At 44.4% G+C, this 19,827-nt stretch overlaps 1 protein-coding gene across 1 annotated transcript; it reads right to left on the bottom strand.

The window, feature by feature from the left end:
* Positions 1–878: 878 nt before the first annotated feature.
* wnt11 (wingless-type MMTV integration site family, member 11) lies at positions 879–12,042 on the bottom strand. The gene is made up of 6 exons (XM_079284080.1): positions 11,875–12,042; positions 9,991–10,187; positions 6,798–7,042; positions 5,082–5,359; positions 4,213–4,505; positions 879–1,844 (listed from the first exon to the last, which is right to left on the bottom strand). The coding sequence occupies exons 2-6, from the start codon at positions 10,071–10,073 to the stop codon at positions 1,670–1,672; spliced, it is 1,074 nt and encodes a 357-aa protein (XP_079140206.1). The 5' UTR covers positions 10,074–10,187; positions 11,875–12,042; the 3' UTR covers positions 879–1,669.
* Between the last annotated feature and the right edge of the window lie 7,785 nt (positions 12,043–19,827).

Consider the following 19,827-nt stretch of genomic DNA (forward strand, 5'->3'; position numbering starts at 1 on the left):
TAATAATAAATAGACGTGCCCGATTAACCTTTCTTTGCATCCGAAAATGAAATTTAAGTCCAGCATCGTGAAAATGGCCTCTACAATTGAAATGACCGGTGATAATATTCCCCTAAGGCCTTGTTGTTCCAGAGCACGGGTTGTTTTGTCTGTTTCCGTGTGCACAGGCTGGGTAGAGGTCAGGGAGTGTTACAGCTCCAGTGAGTGTGCAGCTCGCGCAGGCCGGTGCTGCGATGCATCATGTGAGCTCACAGCATGGGGCCCTACATCCTCCACAGCTATTTCTGTCAGCGTAGAATCATGAGAACCACTTTTAACCAACACACGGCTGGCCAGAGGGTAATATCTCGTCTGTACGCAGCGCCAAGTCTGCTTTCATCCGACAAGCCAACCGCCTGGTCTGACTATATGCTCCAAATAAATTTGATTTCTGCCTGTTTTTTATTTGATGTTTGTTCATTGGAGGTCCGGCGCCAGACAGATGGGTGTTTGAGTGTGATAGGAGTGACAAAAATCCCCTTGCAATGGCCTTTGTGAGGAGGAGGAATGTCCAACACTGTCCAACACTTTCCCAGGGTTTGGGTGATTCAGAGAGCGATTCCCGACAGGCTGTCAGGTTGAACCCTGCAGCTCCGACTGGGCTGAGCTGAGTTACAATCACGGTGTGCTGTAAGTTGTGGCAAACTCCTATTTTATAACACATTACAATAAATGTTGCTCAGCTTTGGAAATAATTATTCTGTAAGAAGAGCCACACGGTACGTCCTTAAAGGCGCAGTTCACAGTAAAAGAGAGAAAAAACATGCAAGTTCCATGTGAAATTATTATTTTATAAATACTTCTTTCTTTATTTCAGTATACAAAATAACAGTATGTACACCCACCCAACAGTGGTTTACAAAATCCATGAGTTCAGCTCATACGCTCTGAAAAATAGAATATATTTTGAACTGCATGTCAGACATGAAGGAGATAATGCACCATTTCACAAAGTCCTTAATCGTCGTCTCTCAGTCCACAGGGATGCAGGCATGTCTAGATCCGCACAGGACACATGGCGAGAGTCCAAACCGTCAACCACAAAAATGTTCCATGATTGAAAAGTACATTGAAGTTCCCTTTTGTGCTCCTTTTTTACCCCTATTGTCCATTGTTGCAGAGTAAAAAAGGTTTTAATAGTACCGTTAAAAAGAAGTACCACGCAGATCCATCAGAACCCTTTGATTTCCGTGAAATGAAGTCAAACACAAGTCTCTGTCTAGTGAGGGGGAAAGACAGAAATCCCTCTCCTCCAGCATAAAATCCTATATTATTTCTTTTTATTAGAGATATAATAAAATAGACTTTCAACATCCCTGTTCGGGGGATTTATAATTATTAACAAGAAAAAGGAAATACCCAGGAGGACGGCGGTCTCGCCATGCTCTCCACGTCCAGGTTTTGTGAAGCGGAGAAAAAAGCTCAGAAGCCCAATCGGCAGTTTGAAGATTCGATACAAACAATGATACTGACACGAGAATAGACCAGGTCTCGTTGAGTTAAACATGCTGAAGCTTAAGACAAAAGTAAGCCTTCTCCATATTGTAGTGCTTTGGTTAATCTGTGGCCTCTGGGGCGACTGGGTACAAGTAGAGGGCCGCTGGTGGGCAGGCCGGTTGGCGGCACACACTCATTTGCAGACATATCTCTCCACGATCCGCTCACACTTCTTGCAGGTGACGTAGCAGCACCAGTGGTACTTGCAGTGGCAGCGCTCCACCAGCTTCTCCATGTACGGGTTGTAGCCACGGCCGCAGCACATCAGGTCGCAGCTGTCGCTGCCGAGGGAGGTTTTGTTGCACTGCCTGAAATTAGACAAAAAAAGGTTGAATGTTCAATCAGACATTCAGTTTCTGTCTTACAACTACACACATCCCCTTCAACAAGATGAAGAAAAAGTACTCTGGAGGACTGAATAACCAGCTATGAATGTTTAGATATTCAGTGTGGTTTCCTGCCTAAAACAATTACGTTTGCAGCTTCATTCAAAAGTATTCCGTACGAAGCACACAATGGTCCTTTTAAAAGAGCCGTCCTGTGTGCCTCAACCTTTTGAGCATTTCAGAAGCCTAAAGCCTCCTGAATGAGCAGAGAATAGCCCCGCCGTGAATCACACTGAATACACAGGGCTGCCCTCCCTTTCTTTAGCTTGTCTTCTCCACATAATTGCATTGTTTTATGATGGCAGAGTGTTAATGACCATCGTGTTGAGGGAGACACTGAGGCGGCTGCGGGAGTGAAGGAGATGGCGGAAGACAGGTTTATTACATTGGTGGGAGCCGGGAAGCACGCAAAAGGAGCGAGAGGATTTAGTCAGTGATCACATTTTATCCATCAGGAACTGCTGCTAAAATGACCTCTGGCTGTCCCACATTCTCTCGTTCTATGCACAGCTGTCAGGTCTTGTGAATGGGTCAGAGCTAACAATGTAGAGAGGAGCGGGGTCAGTTCAAGTGTAAATAACGATAAAAAGTGGCCATCAGTGAGATGACATTGTGTGAGTGAGTGTTGGAGCGCAGGGAGGTTTGAGAAACCCGAGAGCATCGGTCTAGACCAGGGGCCGGCAGCGTCTTTGATACGAAGTGCTCGTTTTTAATTCTCTTGTTAATCAGTGTGCCTTATCAACATTCAGGTTAATATTAAGTTTAATTATGACCACATCAACATTTAAATCTCCAAAGGATTTGTAATTCCATTCAATCCAGAAAGGTAGCCTGCGTAGCAACATTTCTCAACATCCACACATCTGAGTTGAAGTTATTGACCTACCAAACTTCCACCAATCTGCTTCATCAGCAATAAACTTTACGAATTCAACACAGAAGTCAACAAGTTCCAGCCAATCAGAGGCAGAGTAGGGCGGGTCTTAGCTGAATGCAAGGTTAGGAAAAAAATCAATCAAACTACCATAAATAAAAGGCCACACAATGGCAATGGCACAATACATTTCCAAACAACTCTCTTGCAAACATTGTGTGCCATTGATTAAGCCACAGCTTGACAATGGTGGCACGTATAGCTAAGGTTGCCCGAGTTGAGACATATGGGAACAACCGATTCCCACACATGTTCACTCACACTTACTCAAACGCAAACATTAGCGTCACGCGTTCGTGTAATAGCGGCAGCAAAGCGGACGCCTCCTGATTTGGCCAAAAGCACCGATGTAGCAGGATGAGCGAGTCTGCTGCGTTATCAGGCTGCAGACAGCGGACGCATCGAGCACAGCGAGTGTCCTTGACATGAAGCATGTCTTCTGGTTATCTGGAGAGTGGCTCAATGGCTGAGGGACACATGATATGACAGGCATATGATGTATGACATTTAAAATACGCAACATCATCACGTACCATTTAGTGGAGCTTTTTATCCTCAGGGGCTTACTCAACTGTTAAAGTCTGGTTAAACAGATGATCAGCGGGGTGATGTTTGTGAAATTACACAGGATTGAGTTTGAACAACAACAGAGAAACTTCAGCAAACGAACTAGTCATCCTCATAGTTTGCCTTCAAATTCAAAGCTAAACTGTAAAGCCGGAGAAACAAGCTGTCCTTTTCTGCAACTCAGTTTTGGAAAATTGAGAAATTCAAAAAGCTTGGAAGATAGCGCTGCATATTTGTGCCCTCGTCCTCTGATAGTGTTTGGACCGATCTCCGCCTGAGTCAGGCCCTCAGACAAATGGGCTCCTCGCTGCCCACCAGCTTCTCACGGAGCACAAAGCAGCAGCACGTAACACTGTCCCAACCAGCGGCGCAAATAAACCTTTATCTTTGGCGGACTATTTCCCCATTTGTGTGGCCCCCTCCAACCGATATCAGCTCGAGTCCACTCAGTCCTAAGAATAAGGGCATTAGTCATTAGATAGCGAGACCACGACTCCGGTCGCAGTGGCCTTTTCAGTGACACATGCTCAGACAAGCCACAGACGGAGCACTCTCAGGGGCCGCTGGTTGTTATCAGCCGGCCTGCAAACGAAACGGGACCACCAGACAGGACAGCACTTCGCTAGAGTCAGCATCCTGGACGAGCAGACATCCAGGATCAGTCACTTCCTCTTTCTCAGCTGAGTGAGTCGTGCTAACGAATCTAACACCAGACAACATCACTGCTACCAGATATCCCCCTCTTTCTCATGCACGGTCAAACACAACGAGGTGGCGCGGCGCTCTCACCTGTCCTGGGTGCCAATGGAGCCCTGCTTTTCGTTCTTAGCACAGAAGTCCGAGGAGCTCTGCAGGTAGACCAGCTCGTTGTCCCTCACCGGCCTGATGTCAATGTCTTTGGGCACCAGCTGCTTGCGCGTCCCCATGGGCCGGTGAACCACTTTGGTGGCCGACAGGTACTTGATCTTCAGGTCCATGGCGATCTCCCTCAGGTCTTCCAGGCCTCTCCAGCAGGTTCTTATGGAGCAGGAGCCGGACACACCATGACATTTACACTTCATCACCAGCGCCTCTCTCAATGCCTAGACATGACAACATATAAGAGAGTACATGTCAGGCAAATCAAATTACAGATGTTTCCCGATTCCACTTTTCCCTTCATGATACCGATTTCGATACCTGAACTTGCGTATCGACAGATACTAAGTACCGATCCGATACCAGTGCGTTAATAGAAGGTTTACGAGCGCTCCTTTTTGTTGTTCACGATGTAGCAATATGAGGAAGAAAACGTGCACGGGAGTGTTTAACCCCAGGCGTGTAGTACTAGTTTACACATGTGCAGTAGCGATAGGGCAGGCTGCACGGATCAGCTTGTTGTTCCTGTGTAGCGCTAATCAGCTGTTAAATGAAATGATAACGTGATATTGAATCGCGGACTCGCTGATACGCGATCCAGTGTCTCAGGCTGTAACGAAGGCATTTTGTTTACTGGTATCGGTGTTGGAACAACTGCATAATAAATTGTACACAAATACATTTACAATTTAAAATGAGGTGCCCATTATCAAAAAAAACATTTAAAACATATTAGGAAACATTTATTTGCATTCTTGCACTTATTTTTAAACGAGCAAAAGTACGGGCACATCGCTGACCTGTCTTCCGACTTCACTGTTGTGTAGGTGCATCAGTTTGTTGGCGTGGGAGCCAGCGCGCTTCATCTTCATGGGCGCGTCACAGAACTTGGAGCCCATGATCAATCCGTAGTGCAGGTTGTCAGCGCAGCCGCCCCAGCGGTAGCCCGGTTCCGGGATCTCCGCAGGAATCGGGCCACACGCGCACAGCCGCAGATCTCCGGAGGTGCAGGCCCGTGCTATGGTGTGGCTGATGGTCGCTGCAGACAAGGCGTAGACAAAAGCAGACTCTCTGGTTCCTGTCGACACAAAGAAGATAAAAACAAAATGATGGTAAAATAAAGGAAGACCTGGTCCTAGTCCCTGAATGTTTTGGTCTGTTAAATATCACAATGTCGTGAAGTTTTCTCTCACAATACCCCACAAACCTAGGTGATGTTGTCTTATTTTGTCCAACAAACGGTCCGAAACTCAAGTTTGCTGTCACACAAGACAAAGAAAAGCAACAAATCCTCACATTTTAGAAGCTGTTAGAAGGTGTTTGGGCATTTGTTCTTTCAAAATGACTTAAATAATGAATCAATAATTACAATACTTGCAATTTTTTGCTGTTTGATTGATTAATTGACGAATCATTTCAGCTCTAGCAGTGATTAGTAGCAAAGCAGTACATTCTGAAATGTAACACATTAAATGATATTTACGCAATATAAGGAGCTACCAGTATATGTCCTTTAGGTTTTGTGAGATGAGTTTGTTTTTTTATGGTTGTCAGAATGTTATCATTTGTCATAATGTATTTTTTGAGCCTTAGCATGAGGCGTGTAATGGACAGCTTTAATTTATGTTGGTTCCGGTTGGTTCCAACGGTCTCAAAGCACTTCTGCTGTATAATCGACTTCTCTGAAATCCATCTGTCCCGTTTCCCTCTCAGAGCTCTCAGTGAACATAAAAAGGAACAATGAAATTGAGTGCACAAAATGAAACGATCAGACATAGTGCATCAGCCCTCTCGTGGTAAAGCAGAGTGAGCGCTGATGTAAGTGGGGGTGATGTGAGCACACAGGAAAGCACATATGTTAAAGGCCGGGGAGCAATTTGGAAGTAAGGGAAGAAATCACGTATGACCGTGGGCTGGTTAGATCAAAGCCATGCCCGGACAGAGATGAGCCATTTCCTGTTTGGTGCAGACTGTTCATTTGGCAAATGACAGCCATGCCCCCCCCCCACACACACACACAACACAGCAACTGCCTCTGGCTGACTCAAGGTCCTTTTGGGCATTAGACAGAGCTAAGACGGACTGCAAAGAAGGCTATTTTATTATCATGCAGAATGAAGGCATGTTGTCTGTGGGGGTCTCATTTAAAAACAGCTTCAATGCTAGTTCCTGGTTAAAGGTCCTCTGGAATAAATGATGGAATAATTTGGCTGTGAGGAAGAAAGAGGAAAGATGAGGCAATCATCTTTGAAAAGGAGATTTGGCTGTATCAAAGCTCTTTATGTGGCAGTCATGCTCATACCTGCAGATGCAAAGGGCCTAAGGATCATTTCACCAGTTTCTGAACTGCAGTAAATGCAGCACTGAACAACCTCGGTTTTGGCTATTCATTGAATATCAATCATGACCAATAACATCAGACTCTCGTGGGTAAAAGAGAAAAGAACTTGGAGCGGCTCTTTGGAAACAAAAGCACCCGCGCCGTCCTTCCAAGCGGTTTATAGTAACGGCCGTACCTCGGTCGAGATCCGGCCGATACTTCTGAGTGTCGACGGGGATGTCGATGGAGGAGCAGTTCCAGCGCATGTCAGCAAAGGTCTTCTGACACGTCTTCTTAACTTCGCGGGCAGCCGTGACGATGGTTTGCATGAGCTCCAGGTTGCTGCGGCACAGCTGAGCTTGGGAGGACACCAGGCCGGGCAGAAGCTTACAGTGCTGGGTCTGGTTGATGTGTAAGGACGCAGGGGCGTGTGATATCGACCTGTAGGGGAAGGGATGAACACAAGGAAGAGGTATGCGTTTTACAATACCATCAAGCAGTGTTGATGTCATTGCCGAGTTGTAAAATGATCACGTTTACGCGGCTCAGAAAGAGTTTTAGTTACAGAGCTGTGTTTGCCGCTCTAGTTGCTTGCGTACACACATTGCAAGCCGCTGAGACGCATCAGGAACAAACAATTGAAAAATTCAAAGAGATAATGCTTCAGGCGGGGAAACATGTTGGCATGTGTTGCGGAGAAGAGCCATGTTATCGCAGTGAAAATCCCGAAGGAACGCCAAGCCGAGGATTCATAACATTCAAGTGACACGTTCTTGGCACCGCGCTTTTATTTTGTTAAAGCACAGAAGAGGCCTCAAGATATTCCAGGGAATATAAAAAAAATCCCACTGAATTCAGATCCACAGTCAGATGAGAAACTACATAGATCCGTCGCATTTGCCGCCACAGAAAGCGCCGTCCTCTGTGGCCCCAGTTTGACATGAATCATCCGTTTACGCACTATTAAGAGGGTGCGCTTTTTGATTTTAAGCGTTCTAAAGTTATTGAGTATTAAGTTAATAGAGAAACCGCAGGCGGAGCAGGTTAGCTCTGATCTCTGCTCTCCGTGTCTGCAGAGAGCTCGTGAGAACCAGGCGGCGCAGCCTGCACCTCGGCCTGTTTTGCATTAAGGGGGCCGAGGGGCCCGCCGCTCGGTGCCCAATGATAAGCTGTGACTCCGCTGGGCTGGTGGTAACCCGGCACTCACAGGTGTTTACAGCCGCATCTGTTTTGCGTTGCGCATTGTGCATTATCAGGACTGTAAGAGGGCTTCGATTTAGCACATGCCATCCCCAGCTCTCATGGGCACATCTGCTGAAGTCCTCCCGCTGTGAGACTGACAAGCACTCGCTCTGATAAGAGGCCATGGAAGCACAAGCAGAAAGTTGAGTCTCTTTAAGAGCTCAGACGTGAGGCACGCGGATAAAAAAAACCCAAAGCGTTTATGAGAACAGCAACCAAAACCATGCAAAACATTCAATTGAAACATAAGCAAATTCGAAAAATAGCTTGGGAATTTTACGGAGTTTCCTAAATGATTGTTTACTTTTACTGTATCATAAAAACAGCGTGGTGCTCAGTACAAGTAACATTTCAGGTCAACATTTACAGCATTGCAGCATGCCTCTGCAGCACACACTCTTTTTACACTGATTGAGGCCGAACTAGACTACACACAATGGCACTGTCTGCACCGCCATGACGCCCCATCACCTCCGCCTTATTCTCTATTCTCATCTTCTTCACATTAAACAGCTGGTGTGTGTGTGTGTGTGGGGGGGGGGGGTCTGTTGATCTGAGATCTTAGAGCTCCTTTTACTGAAATGTTTTCCCTTCATATCGAGGAAACCCTCGCTAATCTACTGTCCCCTTCATCAGATACACATGTACAGAACGCAATGGCCTCTCCTAGGGCTGGGCGATAAATCGATTTAATCGATTAATTCGAATGTGTGCTTTAAGGCGATGTGTTTTATTGAAAATCGAGAAAATCGCCCCCACCCCTCCCCCCCGTTGGGTTCCCGTAGTAGAGTGCGCGCGCATTGTTTACAAACTAAAACAATGGCGGCCAGCAGCTTCACTGCTGGCCGCCGCCGCCGCCACCTCACAACAACAACCCAGCATTTTGGAGACATTCACCAACTGTACTCCGCATGAGAAGAAGAGTGCCCGGTGGAAAGCCATCACGGATGCAGTCGCGATGTATATCGCAAAAGATATGGTGCCCATATACACCGTGGAAAAGCCGGGGTTTATTCACCGTCTCAAAGCTTTGGACCCCAGGTACGTGCTACCAAGCCGTAAACATTTTTCTGACGTTGCCTTGCCTCGGCTGTACAATAGTACACGCCAAAGGATCTCTGCGGAGCTGGAGGGGATGTCATTCTACTCCGCAACAACTGACCTGTGGTCCAGCAGGTTGACCCAGACACCGATCCACTTGACTGGTGGAAGCGTCACCAACTTAACTTTCCAAGGCTAAGTACTTTAGCAAAGAAATACCTCTCTGTGCCAGCTACAAGTGCCCCCTCTGAGAGGCTTTTCAGTGTGTGGGGGGGGGCATTGTTACATGCCACCGTGCATGCCTGAAGCCAGAGGTAGTAGACAGGCTTGTCTTCCTGGCAAAAAATATTTAGAAAAAACATGCACTACTGTTTAATACTGTTGGTTATGTTGTGAATGCACTTGATTTTGTTTACATGCACTTATTTACTGTGCAAAATATGTTATGTTGATGTTAGATCAGATGTTGCACTTTTGAAAATGTGAATGTTAAAGGGTCATATACATTTTATTTCATGCTGTGTTTGTATCAGTGTATTCAGTTAGAAAAGCTTACTGTAAAAAGTTACATTTGCACAGTTGTTTACAATGGAAGGCTACTATTTAATGCCATTTAATGTTATGTTTAATTTAATTTTATATTTAAATGATTCAGGCAAACAAAAGAGTGACCAAATACTTTTTGTATACTACAGGCACCTTTCTACAATGTTCAGGTTTTGTTTGCACTTTATTTTTATCAACCTACTTGGGAAAATCATCACAAAATAAAAGAAAAAATTGTTTTCAACAGCTTCTGTCATCTGCAAAAAATTTTGGGGGAAAAAAATCGATTTAAATCGTGAATCGGATTTTTTGTAAAAAAATCGGAGATTTTTTTTTTAGGCCATATCGCCCAGCCCTAGCCTCTCCCTTGATCAGGAGCAACTAGAGGAATGCTGGGGCCCGTTTCTAAGCTGCCAAGGGCCCCTCCACTCTCCATAAAACACAGAAGCACACGGACGCATAATATAACATTGCGTATCTTCATGACGTCGTCTGTTTGGACGCTGTTTGAATGCGAAGGCCCCGAAGAACGAGACGGCGCCCCTCCTGAGAATACTTACAGCCATTTGATGCCGGAGCAGACCTGAGACAGCAGCAGAGCTGCGAGCACACCAAGAGGCAGGACACGAGAGCTGCTCCTCATGGTGGGACGGTGGCTCCAGTTCACACACAGGACACGAACACAAAGGGGGCCGTTCGGGCTTCTCGGCTCAGGCTGGAAAGTCAAGTCTCATGGCACGGCCTCCTCTTCTAAACCCTGCAATTAATAACATAAATAACGTCAAGGACTTGGCAATGCAGATTTTTTTTCCGCATTTGTTTCCCGATGAGATGAATGCGGCGTGGAAGCCTTTTGCGCGGGCGCTCGGAAAGCTTACAAGGTTATACACGAAGATTTAGAAACAGACCAAATCTGACCACAGGAATGCTCAGATGATGGAATATTATTTTACTTTTACATCGACAATCTCGAACATTATACGCACATTAAATAAAGAAAAACGATGTGATAGAAAAAATGGGAAATGTAGTTTTCAGTTCACCAACACTATTGTAGGAGTTCAAGCACACTGTAGAACAAATCCATGATGCAACGCTTCAACCTCCTTCTACATGCAAATAAACACAAGGAACCAGTAATTCCAATGAAACCTTAAGACATCTCTTGCATTTTAATGAGGGGTCCAAAGCTGTAGGCCTACCTGCAGCTTGTGTCAGTAGGCACAAGTCAGACTTTACTCTGTGAATGTGAAATGGCTTCATACTGCTGGCTGTTGTTTTTTGGTCACCCACGGTATTTCTAAAAAGCAAAAACGTTGCGCCAGAAGCTTTCAGGCCAACAGGCTTTATTCCCTGCTCTTCCACTGTGTTCACCAGCTTCTGTAAATCGGTTCTAGTTGTCGCCTCACGCGCCACTCGGGGACACGTGAAGCATTTCGCAGAACGAGCGGCAGCAGCGGGTCCAACGCGGTGATCCGCAGTCAGCGGGCACCGGGAGCATTGTCTGATAGCGCTGAGCGACTCTTTGAAGAGAGCTTAAACAGACCGCATTCAAACTACTGATAATGGAACTCTTTTTTCTTTTTTTCCCCTAAAGCGCCAGTTCCGCTGAAACTGTGAGATATTAATTATTTAAATGAGCTGAGGTGAAACTCGTCTCACTCGGCCAACTGCTTTGCTTGCTCTCTGACCTGTAGGCTCATATAATAAACTCAGGCAGCCTTCCATACAGATTGGTTAGAATAAGACATTCACTGAGCATTTAGCCTCCAGTCTTTATTTGCCGCTTGGCGTCGCGTCTGTTTAGTCGGTTTAACTGTTTAAATGTACATTTGGCCGAAGTGGGCTGAATGGCAGCTCCTGTTTCCCCCCTGAAAGATAAAGGCTGATAGCCTCACACGCGCACGCACACACACACACACACACACACACACACACACACACACACACACACACACACACACACACACACACACACACACCATCCGATGTGTGTCTATCACCGAGCCAAGATAAGCTGGGCAGGGACCGGCCACACCAAGTGGACTGCTCATCATATTTCCCGAACGATTGAATCAGTGGAGATTAACTGACAAGGTCGGACAAGGATGTATGAATATTTAATAATAACCTTTGTAATAGTGTTGTTAGCCGAGATGTGAGCATGAGAGAAGTATTCATGAGGAGAAAGTCACTTTGAACACAAAAAGAAGCAGCTTGTATGGAAGTTGTTATAGGCCTATCTGTTATGGTAATAACATAAATCAAACATGCATCATTGTAATATAAAGGCAGTTATTTCTCCTATCCTTAACTTCCCACACGTATTTCTAATTATCAGCAGATAACCTCGTATGTTTACTCACTCAACGATCCCAAACGTGTTACACATCGCTCACTAACAGCAGCAGAACTGTTCTCCGACCAAACGGGTTTCTCCTCACCTTTGCCGCGCGCTCTGCTTTTCACCGTTGGAACAAAACCAGACAACAAGAAGAAGAAGAAGAATTAAAAAAAAAAATCTCGGAATATCCTCTCAGAGTGAGTCGTCTGCTGTCGCTATCAGCCAGACGCACGAGTAAAATCCAGCACGGGGTGGTGGAGGAGCTCCGGACAGGTACGCATGGTGTTGGTGAGTGCGAGCGGGACAGAGAGGGCTGAGAGAGTGACTGAGCCTGAGGAGGGGGGGGGGGGGACTCAGCTTTAAAAGCACTACCCACTGCCCTGCTTTGATCTCACTGCTGATGTCAGACCAGCATTAGCATAAGAACGCACGGGAGCAGAGTTTAGCTACTCGGACGTACACGCGCATAAAGAAACACCGTTTTTCAGTTGGATCGGTGCCCTATTCAAATAGAATAGAGCCGTGATGTTCCCACAGAGTAGTGGAGTGAGTCATAGTGCGTCCGTGATGATGAATAGTCCGAACACTGACCTTATTTTATTGGCATTTTTTTTATCGCTGCTCTGGTATCATACATAAAATGCCAGATTCTCAAAGGGCACTTTGTTGTGACCTTATCATTACGCTTAATAGTTGCCAATATTTTCATGACACCAATCAATCACAGGGTATATTGCACGACTGTAAAATGAATAGAACAGAATGTATAACCTATTAAATGGTGTGTAATAGAGTATTTCATAAACCAAAAACATCTCAGTTAAGTATAGTTTTCAATCGTCTTCATAAATAGTTATGCTGCCTTTCTAAACGGTGCACTGCTGAAAAAGTAATAAAATAGAATAATGAAGTCCTATATCAATTTTAGAACCACAACAATTGCTATGATTGTAACAAGTGTTAAAATGACAACATTCAACACCAAACATTATTTCATATTTAATTCTTAAGATTAAAAAAGGATTCACAGATATGGTGTTGGTATAATGGAGGGCAAAGTGCCACTTAAAAAAACAACCTGAAATGACACAAGACATGTAGGCTATACTGTATCCATTGATTTCAAACGTGCAGCCATTTGGCGAAAAAATATGAAATAATTCAATAATTCTTTAAATTGAAAATGACAGGGGTCTCGTACTTTTCATCCAAATCCATTGAGGTCTGTGGTAAAACTCTGCCCTGCACACTGACTTCATAATAGATGTTTATAGGCACAAGAGTATAGGCACAGACACACCCTTTTATCTGCACTGATATATTATCTATTTTTTAGATACGGGACTAATTTCCAATTTGAAATGTGAACATACTCTGACTTCCCAACGACACTCTTTTTATTAATTAAATAAATAAAATTATATTAATTAATTAATTAATTAATTATATTTATTAAGCTGCAGAGCCAGCTGTGGGGAAAGTAACGTGCACTTTCCCAGAGAATCTGCTGCACCTCCAGCGCTCAGACAAAGGCAATAGTGAGCTGTTGTCCAGACCTTGACCTTGTGACTGGTGTAGCTAACACGGCTGGCCCTCGTGCACTGCTGGCTGCTCCGCCCGGGGAAACAGCAGATCAGGTGTTGTCGTGCCGTCTCTGGAGCGGACACATTTACAGACCACGACAAGCCCTCTTCCTCTGGGGAACACCCGGATCGTGTGCTGGAATCTGTTGGCCAAACAGGGTCCACTGTTACGTTTTACACACGGTACGAGAGCTCCATGTTTACAGTGGGGCTGTGATCCCGGGCTTCCAGAGAGTCAATGTGTTTTACATGGCAGTCAACTGCGAATGGGCACAGGTCGGAGCGTGTGTGTGTGTGTGTGTGAGTGTGTGTGTGTGTGTGTGTGTGTGTGTGTGTGTGTGTGAGTCGTTGGAGCTTCCAGCAGGACCGGGCCCGTCCTACCCGAGAGACTTTTTACACTCAGGCTCTCCATTCCTGAGCTATGGATCAACACACAGCCCCTTGATCTTCACATCTCACCTTCCAAGCAACGCAGTGGGGGTGAACACCTTCTGAGGGAGACGGAGGGGGGGATAAGCGAGCCACTGGAGTTCATGAAAATGAAATAATTCATGTCACATAACGGCAGAATCAGAGCTGCGTTTAGGATCAAACCCGTCTCTACGGAGATAAAGTTACACTGTCCTTTTTAACTGTCACGATAATCTGCTTTCGACGTGGTGGGATTACTGGAGAAAAACCTACAATGTGCATGAAAAGTTGCCCTATTATATTAACAGTAAAAAGATTTCAAAGTTTCCAAAACTTGCATTCTATTTCTATTTCTACTTTTCTTTTTGTTCTCGACACACTGTTGTTTGATCCAGATGTGGTTTGAGGCTGAGCTGGAAGTTTTTTTTCAAATGAGTTTCAATCAGTAAATTATATAAATCCTTTAAATTATGGGATATCATAACCCCAATGAAATATTTCAACAACACAAACTGTAAATGCACATGAATAGAAACAGTACTTTATTTGCCTTTGGTAAAACGCTGCATGTGCAAAATTGGAAATCACAATTCTTGTGTTGCAAAAGTGTCACGGTTTAAATGTTTCGGAAAAAATATACAGTTTTTAAAATTGCTTGAATGAAGAATGGAGTTTGCCCAGCTCTGGCATAATGTTTGAGAGCAATGAGTGCTCGGTCTCACCGCATTGAGCCATTGTGCCGCAGATCTCAAGAGGCACTCAACTTTCACCCAGGAGGATCAGAGACTGAATGGTGCAGAGTTACTATTATGCCCCTGGAAAATCCTCCCATGCTGCCACCGGGATACAGATAAACCCAAACTGGGCTCCAATGATCAGCGCTAATATTTTCAAATTAAAATGATGAATGTTTTAAATCAATTTCCTTTGCTCCTATAAATGTTTCAAGGGCGATAAAAGACGACGAAGTTCGTTTTAAACTTAGTTCAGTTTTAATGCCAAACCCTCATCGGAAAAAGGTCATAATAAGCACACTGCCATCTTTTTATTTTTTAAATCTGAAAATGTCCCTTTTCATTTTGTCAATGTTTGATAAAATGACCACAATGATAAACTAATAAAGGTTTATCTCTGATGAGGTACGTTCATTCTGTCTGTTCTCGATTACCAACTCAACCCATTTGACCGTGGATAGATTTCCAATCAAAATCAAAGCCAGGAGTTTGATTAACAGGCTCAACATCAATACAATAAAGCCAGAACTTAAAAGGGAATTTTCAAATGGAAACCATCGGTGAATCACATCCGTAACGGTTAGCTTTCATTCAGCCTCTTATCCCCAACCAAACGGGCTCTGCTGCCAGCTGATTATTGACAAATAACAAGAACGTTATGGATTGCCAACGGTATTCCAAAAGGGTCAAATCAGACCCGCAGAGCGACAGCGACAGCTTTCGGATCAGCCATGTGAAAATCCAATCACCCTCCGGTGTCCCTCCTGTGAAAGCTCACAGTGGGGATCGCCTCAGAAACAACAAGCCTCGTCCAATCTGCCTGACTGGACCCACATCTTTCGTACGCCATTTGTTTACAACCTCTGTCTCTATTGTGCTTTGAGGATGGAGACCCTTTCAAGTAACAGATGGGTGGCACTTTTGAACATGTCATGTGGTCCTACAGGGAGCCTGCACCAGGGCCTGTGTGCTCATGAAGCCCAGGAGTTCACCGGCACCGGAGGACCATTTCCCCAAAAAAACCCTAAAGGGTTACAAAAGGTTGCCTGCGTTGTGGGTTAACCAGCCAAGAGTAACACAAGTAATTAATCACATCACGGGCCTGTCATATCATCAGATTGTCATAAATCTGAGTTAAATGGGTCCATTCACTTCATGAGAACAAAACACGCTTTAAAGGGAAAACACACCCTAAAATAGAGCATTTATTGCATTTCTTTACTCCAGTGATGAAGACATTTGTTGATGATGTAATCAGGTGACAGGATTTGGATTTGTTTCATTGACACAATCAGTGACTGTATCAATAGATATAGTCCTCCAGTAAATTATATTTAAATGTAGAGCAGCGTGTACCGTCAACCTAATCCACTAAAATACCTTAGGATTATTATATTATATTAATATCTTGTTTTATTATTTACTGTCTGTGGAGCAGCTGCACGATATGTCTTGTGACATCATCTCCGTCTCTTTGCCGTTCATCTGGTCCAAGTCGTGAATTATAAACCGAGCTATACATCACGGCAGAACAAACACATGTGAGTTATATTTCGGGGTGTATTTTCCCTATAAAGAGAGACATCACTTCCAGCGTCAAGCGCTGTCTCACACAGGTCCTTCATCACGCCGTACGAAGCCACATCGCTGCGTCTGAGGAGGTGCTGCTGAAGAAGAGCAAGAGGTGTTGAGGGCAGAGGGGGTTGAGGTAAACCACGTGGATGGGGGTGATGGCTTCAGCAGAGTCTGGGGGGTGGTCTCGGCTCGCACGTCCTGGTAAAGAAGAAGAGCGTTAGACGAATCACAAGGACAGGCATCAGCCCGCCTGCAGGCCTCCAGACAGTGCTATAGATGCAGCTGGTTCTTATGAATTTGGCCCTTTAGATTGCGGTTGGTGGAGGCGTGAGAGCACCAGATCATCCTTATAAATGATTAAATCCTACTTCTTTGAGGATTACAAAAGCATTTGAAATACCAAGCTGCAAGTTTCAGGCCAAATAAATGCATGCTTTTGAACAGGTACTGCTTTATGATGGGATAATCCCTTCTACACCTCAGTAGCGGTTAAACACACGCACCAAAGACAGCCCTTCACATTTCACTTACAGTTTAAATGCTCTAGCTTTATGGCAAGTACAAATGATGTGTTCTTAAAGAGAACAATCAACGAGCTGACATCTGAATAATTCAAACCAAAAGTTTTGCTCGTAATACGGGGAGGATCTGAATCCCGGCCTGTGCTGCCAATTTTCCCTGAAAGGGAACCTTGAAATAAAATCCACTTAAGCCCTGTGTCTTCCCCTCCAGAGTGTAGTTAAATCCTGGCTGTGTATGATTACGGAGTGCCACGGGTCCTACATCAGTGCAGAACCTTGACTTCCAGCAGGAAACCTGGTGCACGGGTCAATTATGGCAATACCTTGTTTTGCTTAAAGATGGCGGATGTGTTCTTCATGCTCAAGCACACCGGCTGCACCTGAGGATTTAAACCGTAACAAAGTCCACCTCTGCATCCAACGTGTAAATAAATGAAAGCCAGCTTGGAGGAGGCACGTCGCTCTTGGAGGAGAGAGCGTAGGGATGGGGTTACCAGACGGTGCACGTGTGCTGCATGTAGCCGCTGTGGGGCCCCGTGCACAGAGGAGACAGATCCGTTTGCTCAACAGCTGAGCGGGGACACGGAGATGCTCCTTTTCACACTGAGCTGAGCACCGACAATCAGGGCTTTGTCAGGGAGGCATCTGCTGTTACAGCTCACAGGAAGAATACATGTTTCTATAAAAAAAGGTGCACTCAGTGGGGTTAACGGTGTTAAAAGATGAGGCAGCTTCACGTCAACAAACAGAGTTTATGTATGTAGAAGGCAGTGGCGGCCGGCCAATAGAGGGCCACGGGGCCTGGCCCCACCCACCTTGAGCCACAAAGAAATAAAATAAATAATAATAATATTATTAATTTTTTTTTTTAATAATATTAATAAATTATACAAATTGTCAATATTTGTGTTTTTGAGCTATGTAATATACCCAGTAATATTTGTAAAATAGGATATCTGCGCAAAATAAATGCTTTTCCCTGCTTGTCCTCTCCGCTGGTGCACCTCTCAGCTGTCCCCGTGCACGTCTCTACTGCGCGTGCACGTGCTGGGGCCAGATCGATTTGGCCCAAGGAAGACGGGTCTAATAAGCAACTTAGCCAATCACTGATTAAAGAAATAAATGAGTGACTTAGAATTTAGCCAATCAGCGCCCTAAAAAAGACTTCTGGGAGGGCCAGATGAGAATGGCCCTCCCGGAAGTCTTTTTCTCCCGGAGTGCCCGTGTCTAGTTCTCATCTCGCGTGTTCTCGCTACCCAGCTGGACGACGGTCACCGGCTTGCGGTAAAGAAACACAACGAGGAGGTGGATAAAAACCGGCACATTTTATCAAAAATAATTGATTGTGTCAAGTTTTGTGGGGCTTTTGAATTGGCTTTGCGTGGGCATGACGACTCCTCGGACAACCCTGGCGTGTTCAAGGGACTGGTGGATTTTGTTGCGTCCCTCGACGGTGTGCTGGAGGAGCAGCTGGAGACAGCCAGCGTTTTTAAAGGGACGTCGAAGACTACAAAATGAGCTGTTGGACTGCATGCTGTCGGTTGTAAGGGATTACATTCTGGAGGAAGTAAAGAACACTGATTTTATTGTCATTCAAGCAGACGAGACGACGGACATTTCCACCCACGCGATGCTAACGGTAACGTAGAAGAGCGTTTTAATGCTCTGGCTATGCTCTCCATGGAGAAGGAACTTGTCAGGGACATGCCTGACTTCAATAAGAAGGTCATTGAGAGGTTTGCCACTCAGAAGAGCAAAGTTCCTTTACAAATAACTCATAAAAACATGCAGGTTTCCTCACCGCACTGATTGGGTGTTTCTCCAACAAACAAGGTTCATAGGGGCATCTTAAAATATACTTGTTCTATTATATATATATATATGATATTTACATTTTATTATAATATATTCATGATATTTATATTGTATATTTATGATTATATGGTATTTATATATCATATTATACAGAATATTATTATTATATGATATATATATTAATATACTGAATTGTATGAATAAGATGTCCTTATTATGTCAGTGTTGGAATAAATGATAACAATGTAACTGCAAAGTACTAATGCATTTTTGATACCTTTTTTTTTTTTTTTTGCATTGAATTATACTATTTGCTGAAATTGATTGGATGGCCCTACCCAAAAAAAAATCCACCAGCCACAACTGGTAGAAGGGTTTTTAACAGCAGAGGTCTTTGTTTTCATGAAATCTGTAGAATATTTCAGGGGGAAATAAATCTATTTAGTCCTCTGGATCATGTCTTTAACTTGAATTTAAAGTGACTTAAATAAGCCCTGGGGTATTGTGTCAGTGTAGCCTCAGTCAGTTAATAAGATCGGCTCATTGCCAGCTGTTCTAGTGAAGAAAACTAGAATAAATCAGGAAAGCTATTGAAGCTATTTGTCATCAGCTTTAAATTCAGCATATTTGGGCGGACGTTGGTATTGGCCTACAGTTAAATGAAAGAAAATGCATGGCTTAAACAAGGCCGTACACACGAACATCTAACAGGCCCTTGCTTTTGAAATAGTCAGTTCAAAAGCTGTGTGTTATTGCAATTCCTCTCATGAAGGCTTATACACCAGATTGGAATTCATAGCAAATAATTGACAAGAAAGCCAGACACCGAGTCACAGAATACACTTGTTCTTAAAATTACATATTAACAGAGCCACAATGGAGCCCCGAAGCCTCGATTTGCATTACTGGCAAATACAAGTTGAACCGGTCTCTCTCGCATACCCAGCATTGCAGAAGCCTTACACTTTGAGGACAAAAGCTAATTGTAAAATAAATATTTACCAGGTATCTTGAGATAATACAGTGGCTGTATGACCTTAACAACCCTCCCTCCAAACCCACATCCTTGTTGATCGGTGAGTGAATCATGAAAGTTTTTTATTTAATACAGATTATGCCCAAGAGGGTGAACTGCCAGCCAGCAATCATTAACACCGGCAAACTGTATTGAACACGATTGGAATGCCCCGAAAGCTTATCGCAGCAAATTATACTTTAGCTTAAAAAACAACCCTCAAAACTCATACAGGTTGTTTGCAGTTGTGCTTTTTTAGTTTACCAAAAGAGTAATACTAAACAGAATAACTGCACGTGGACTTCCACCTGCCCAGCTGGACTTCATTACCAGATCCAGTCGTTTCCTCTTCAGGCCATTTACAGCCCCACTGCGCCATCTTGTGTTGACTTACAGACA

Source organism: Melanostigma gelatinosum, assembly GCF_949748355.1.
Source record: "Melanostigma gelatinosum genome assembly, chromosome: 14".
Taxonomy (NCBI): Eukaryota; Metazoa; Chordata; class Actinopteri; order Perciformes; family Zoarcidae; genus Melanostigma; species Melanostigma gelatinosum.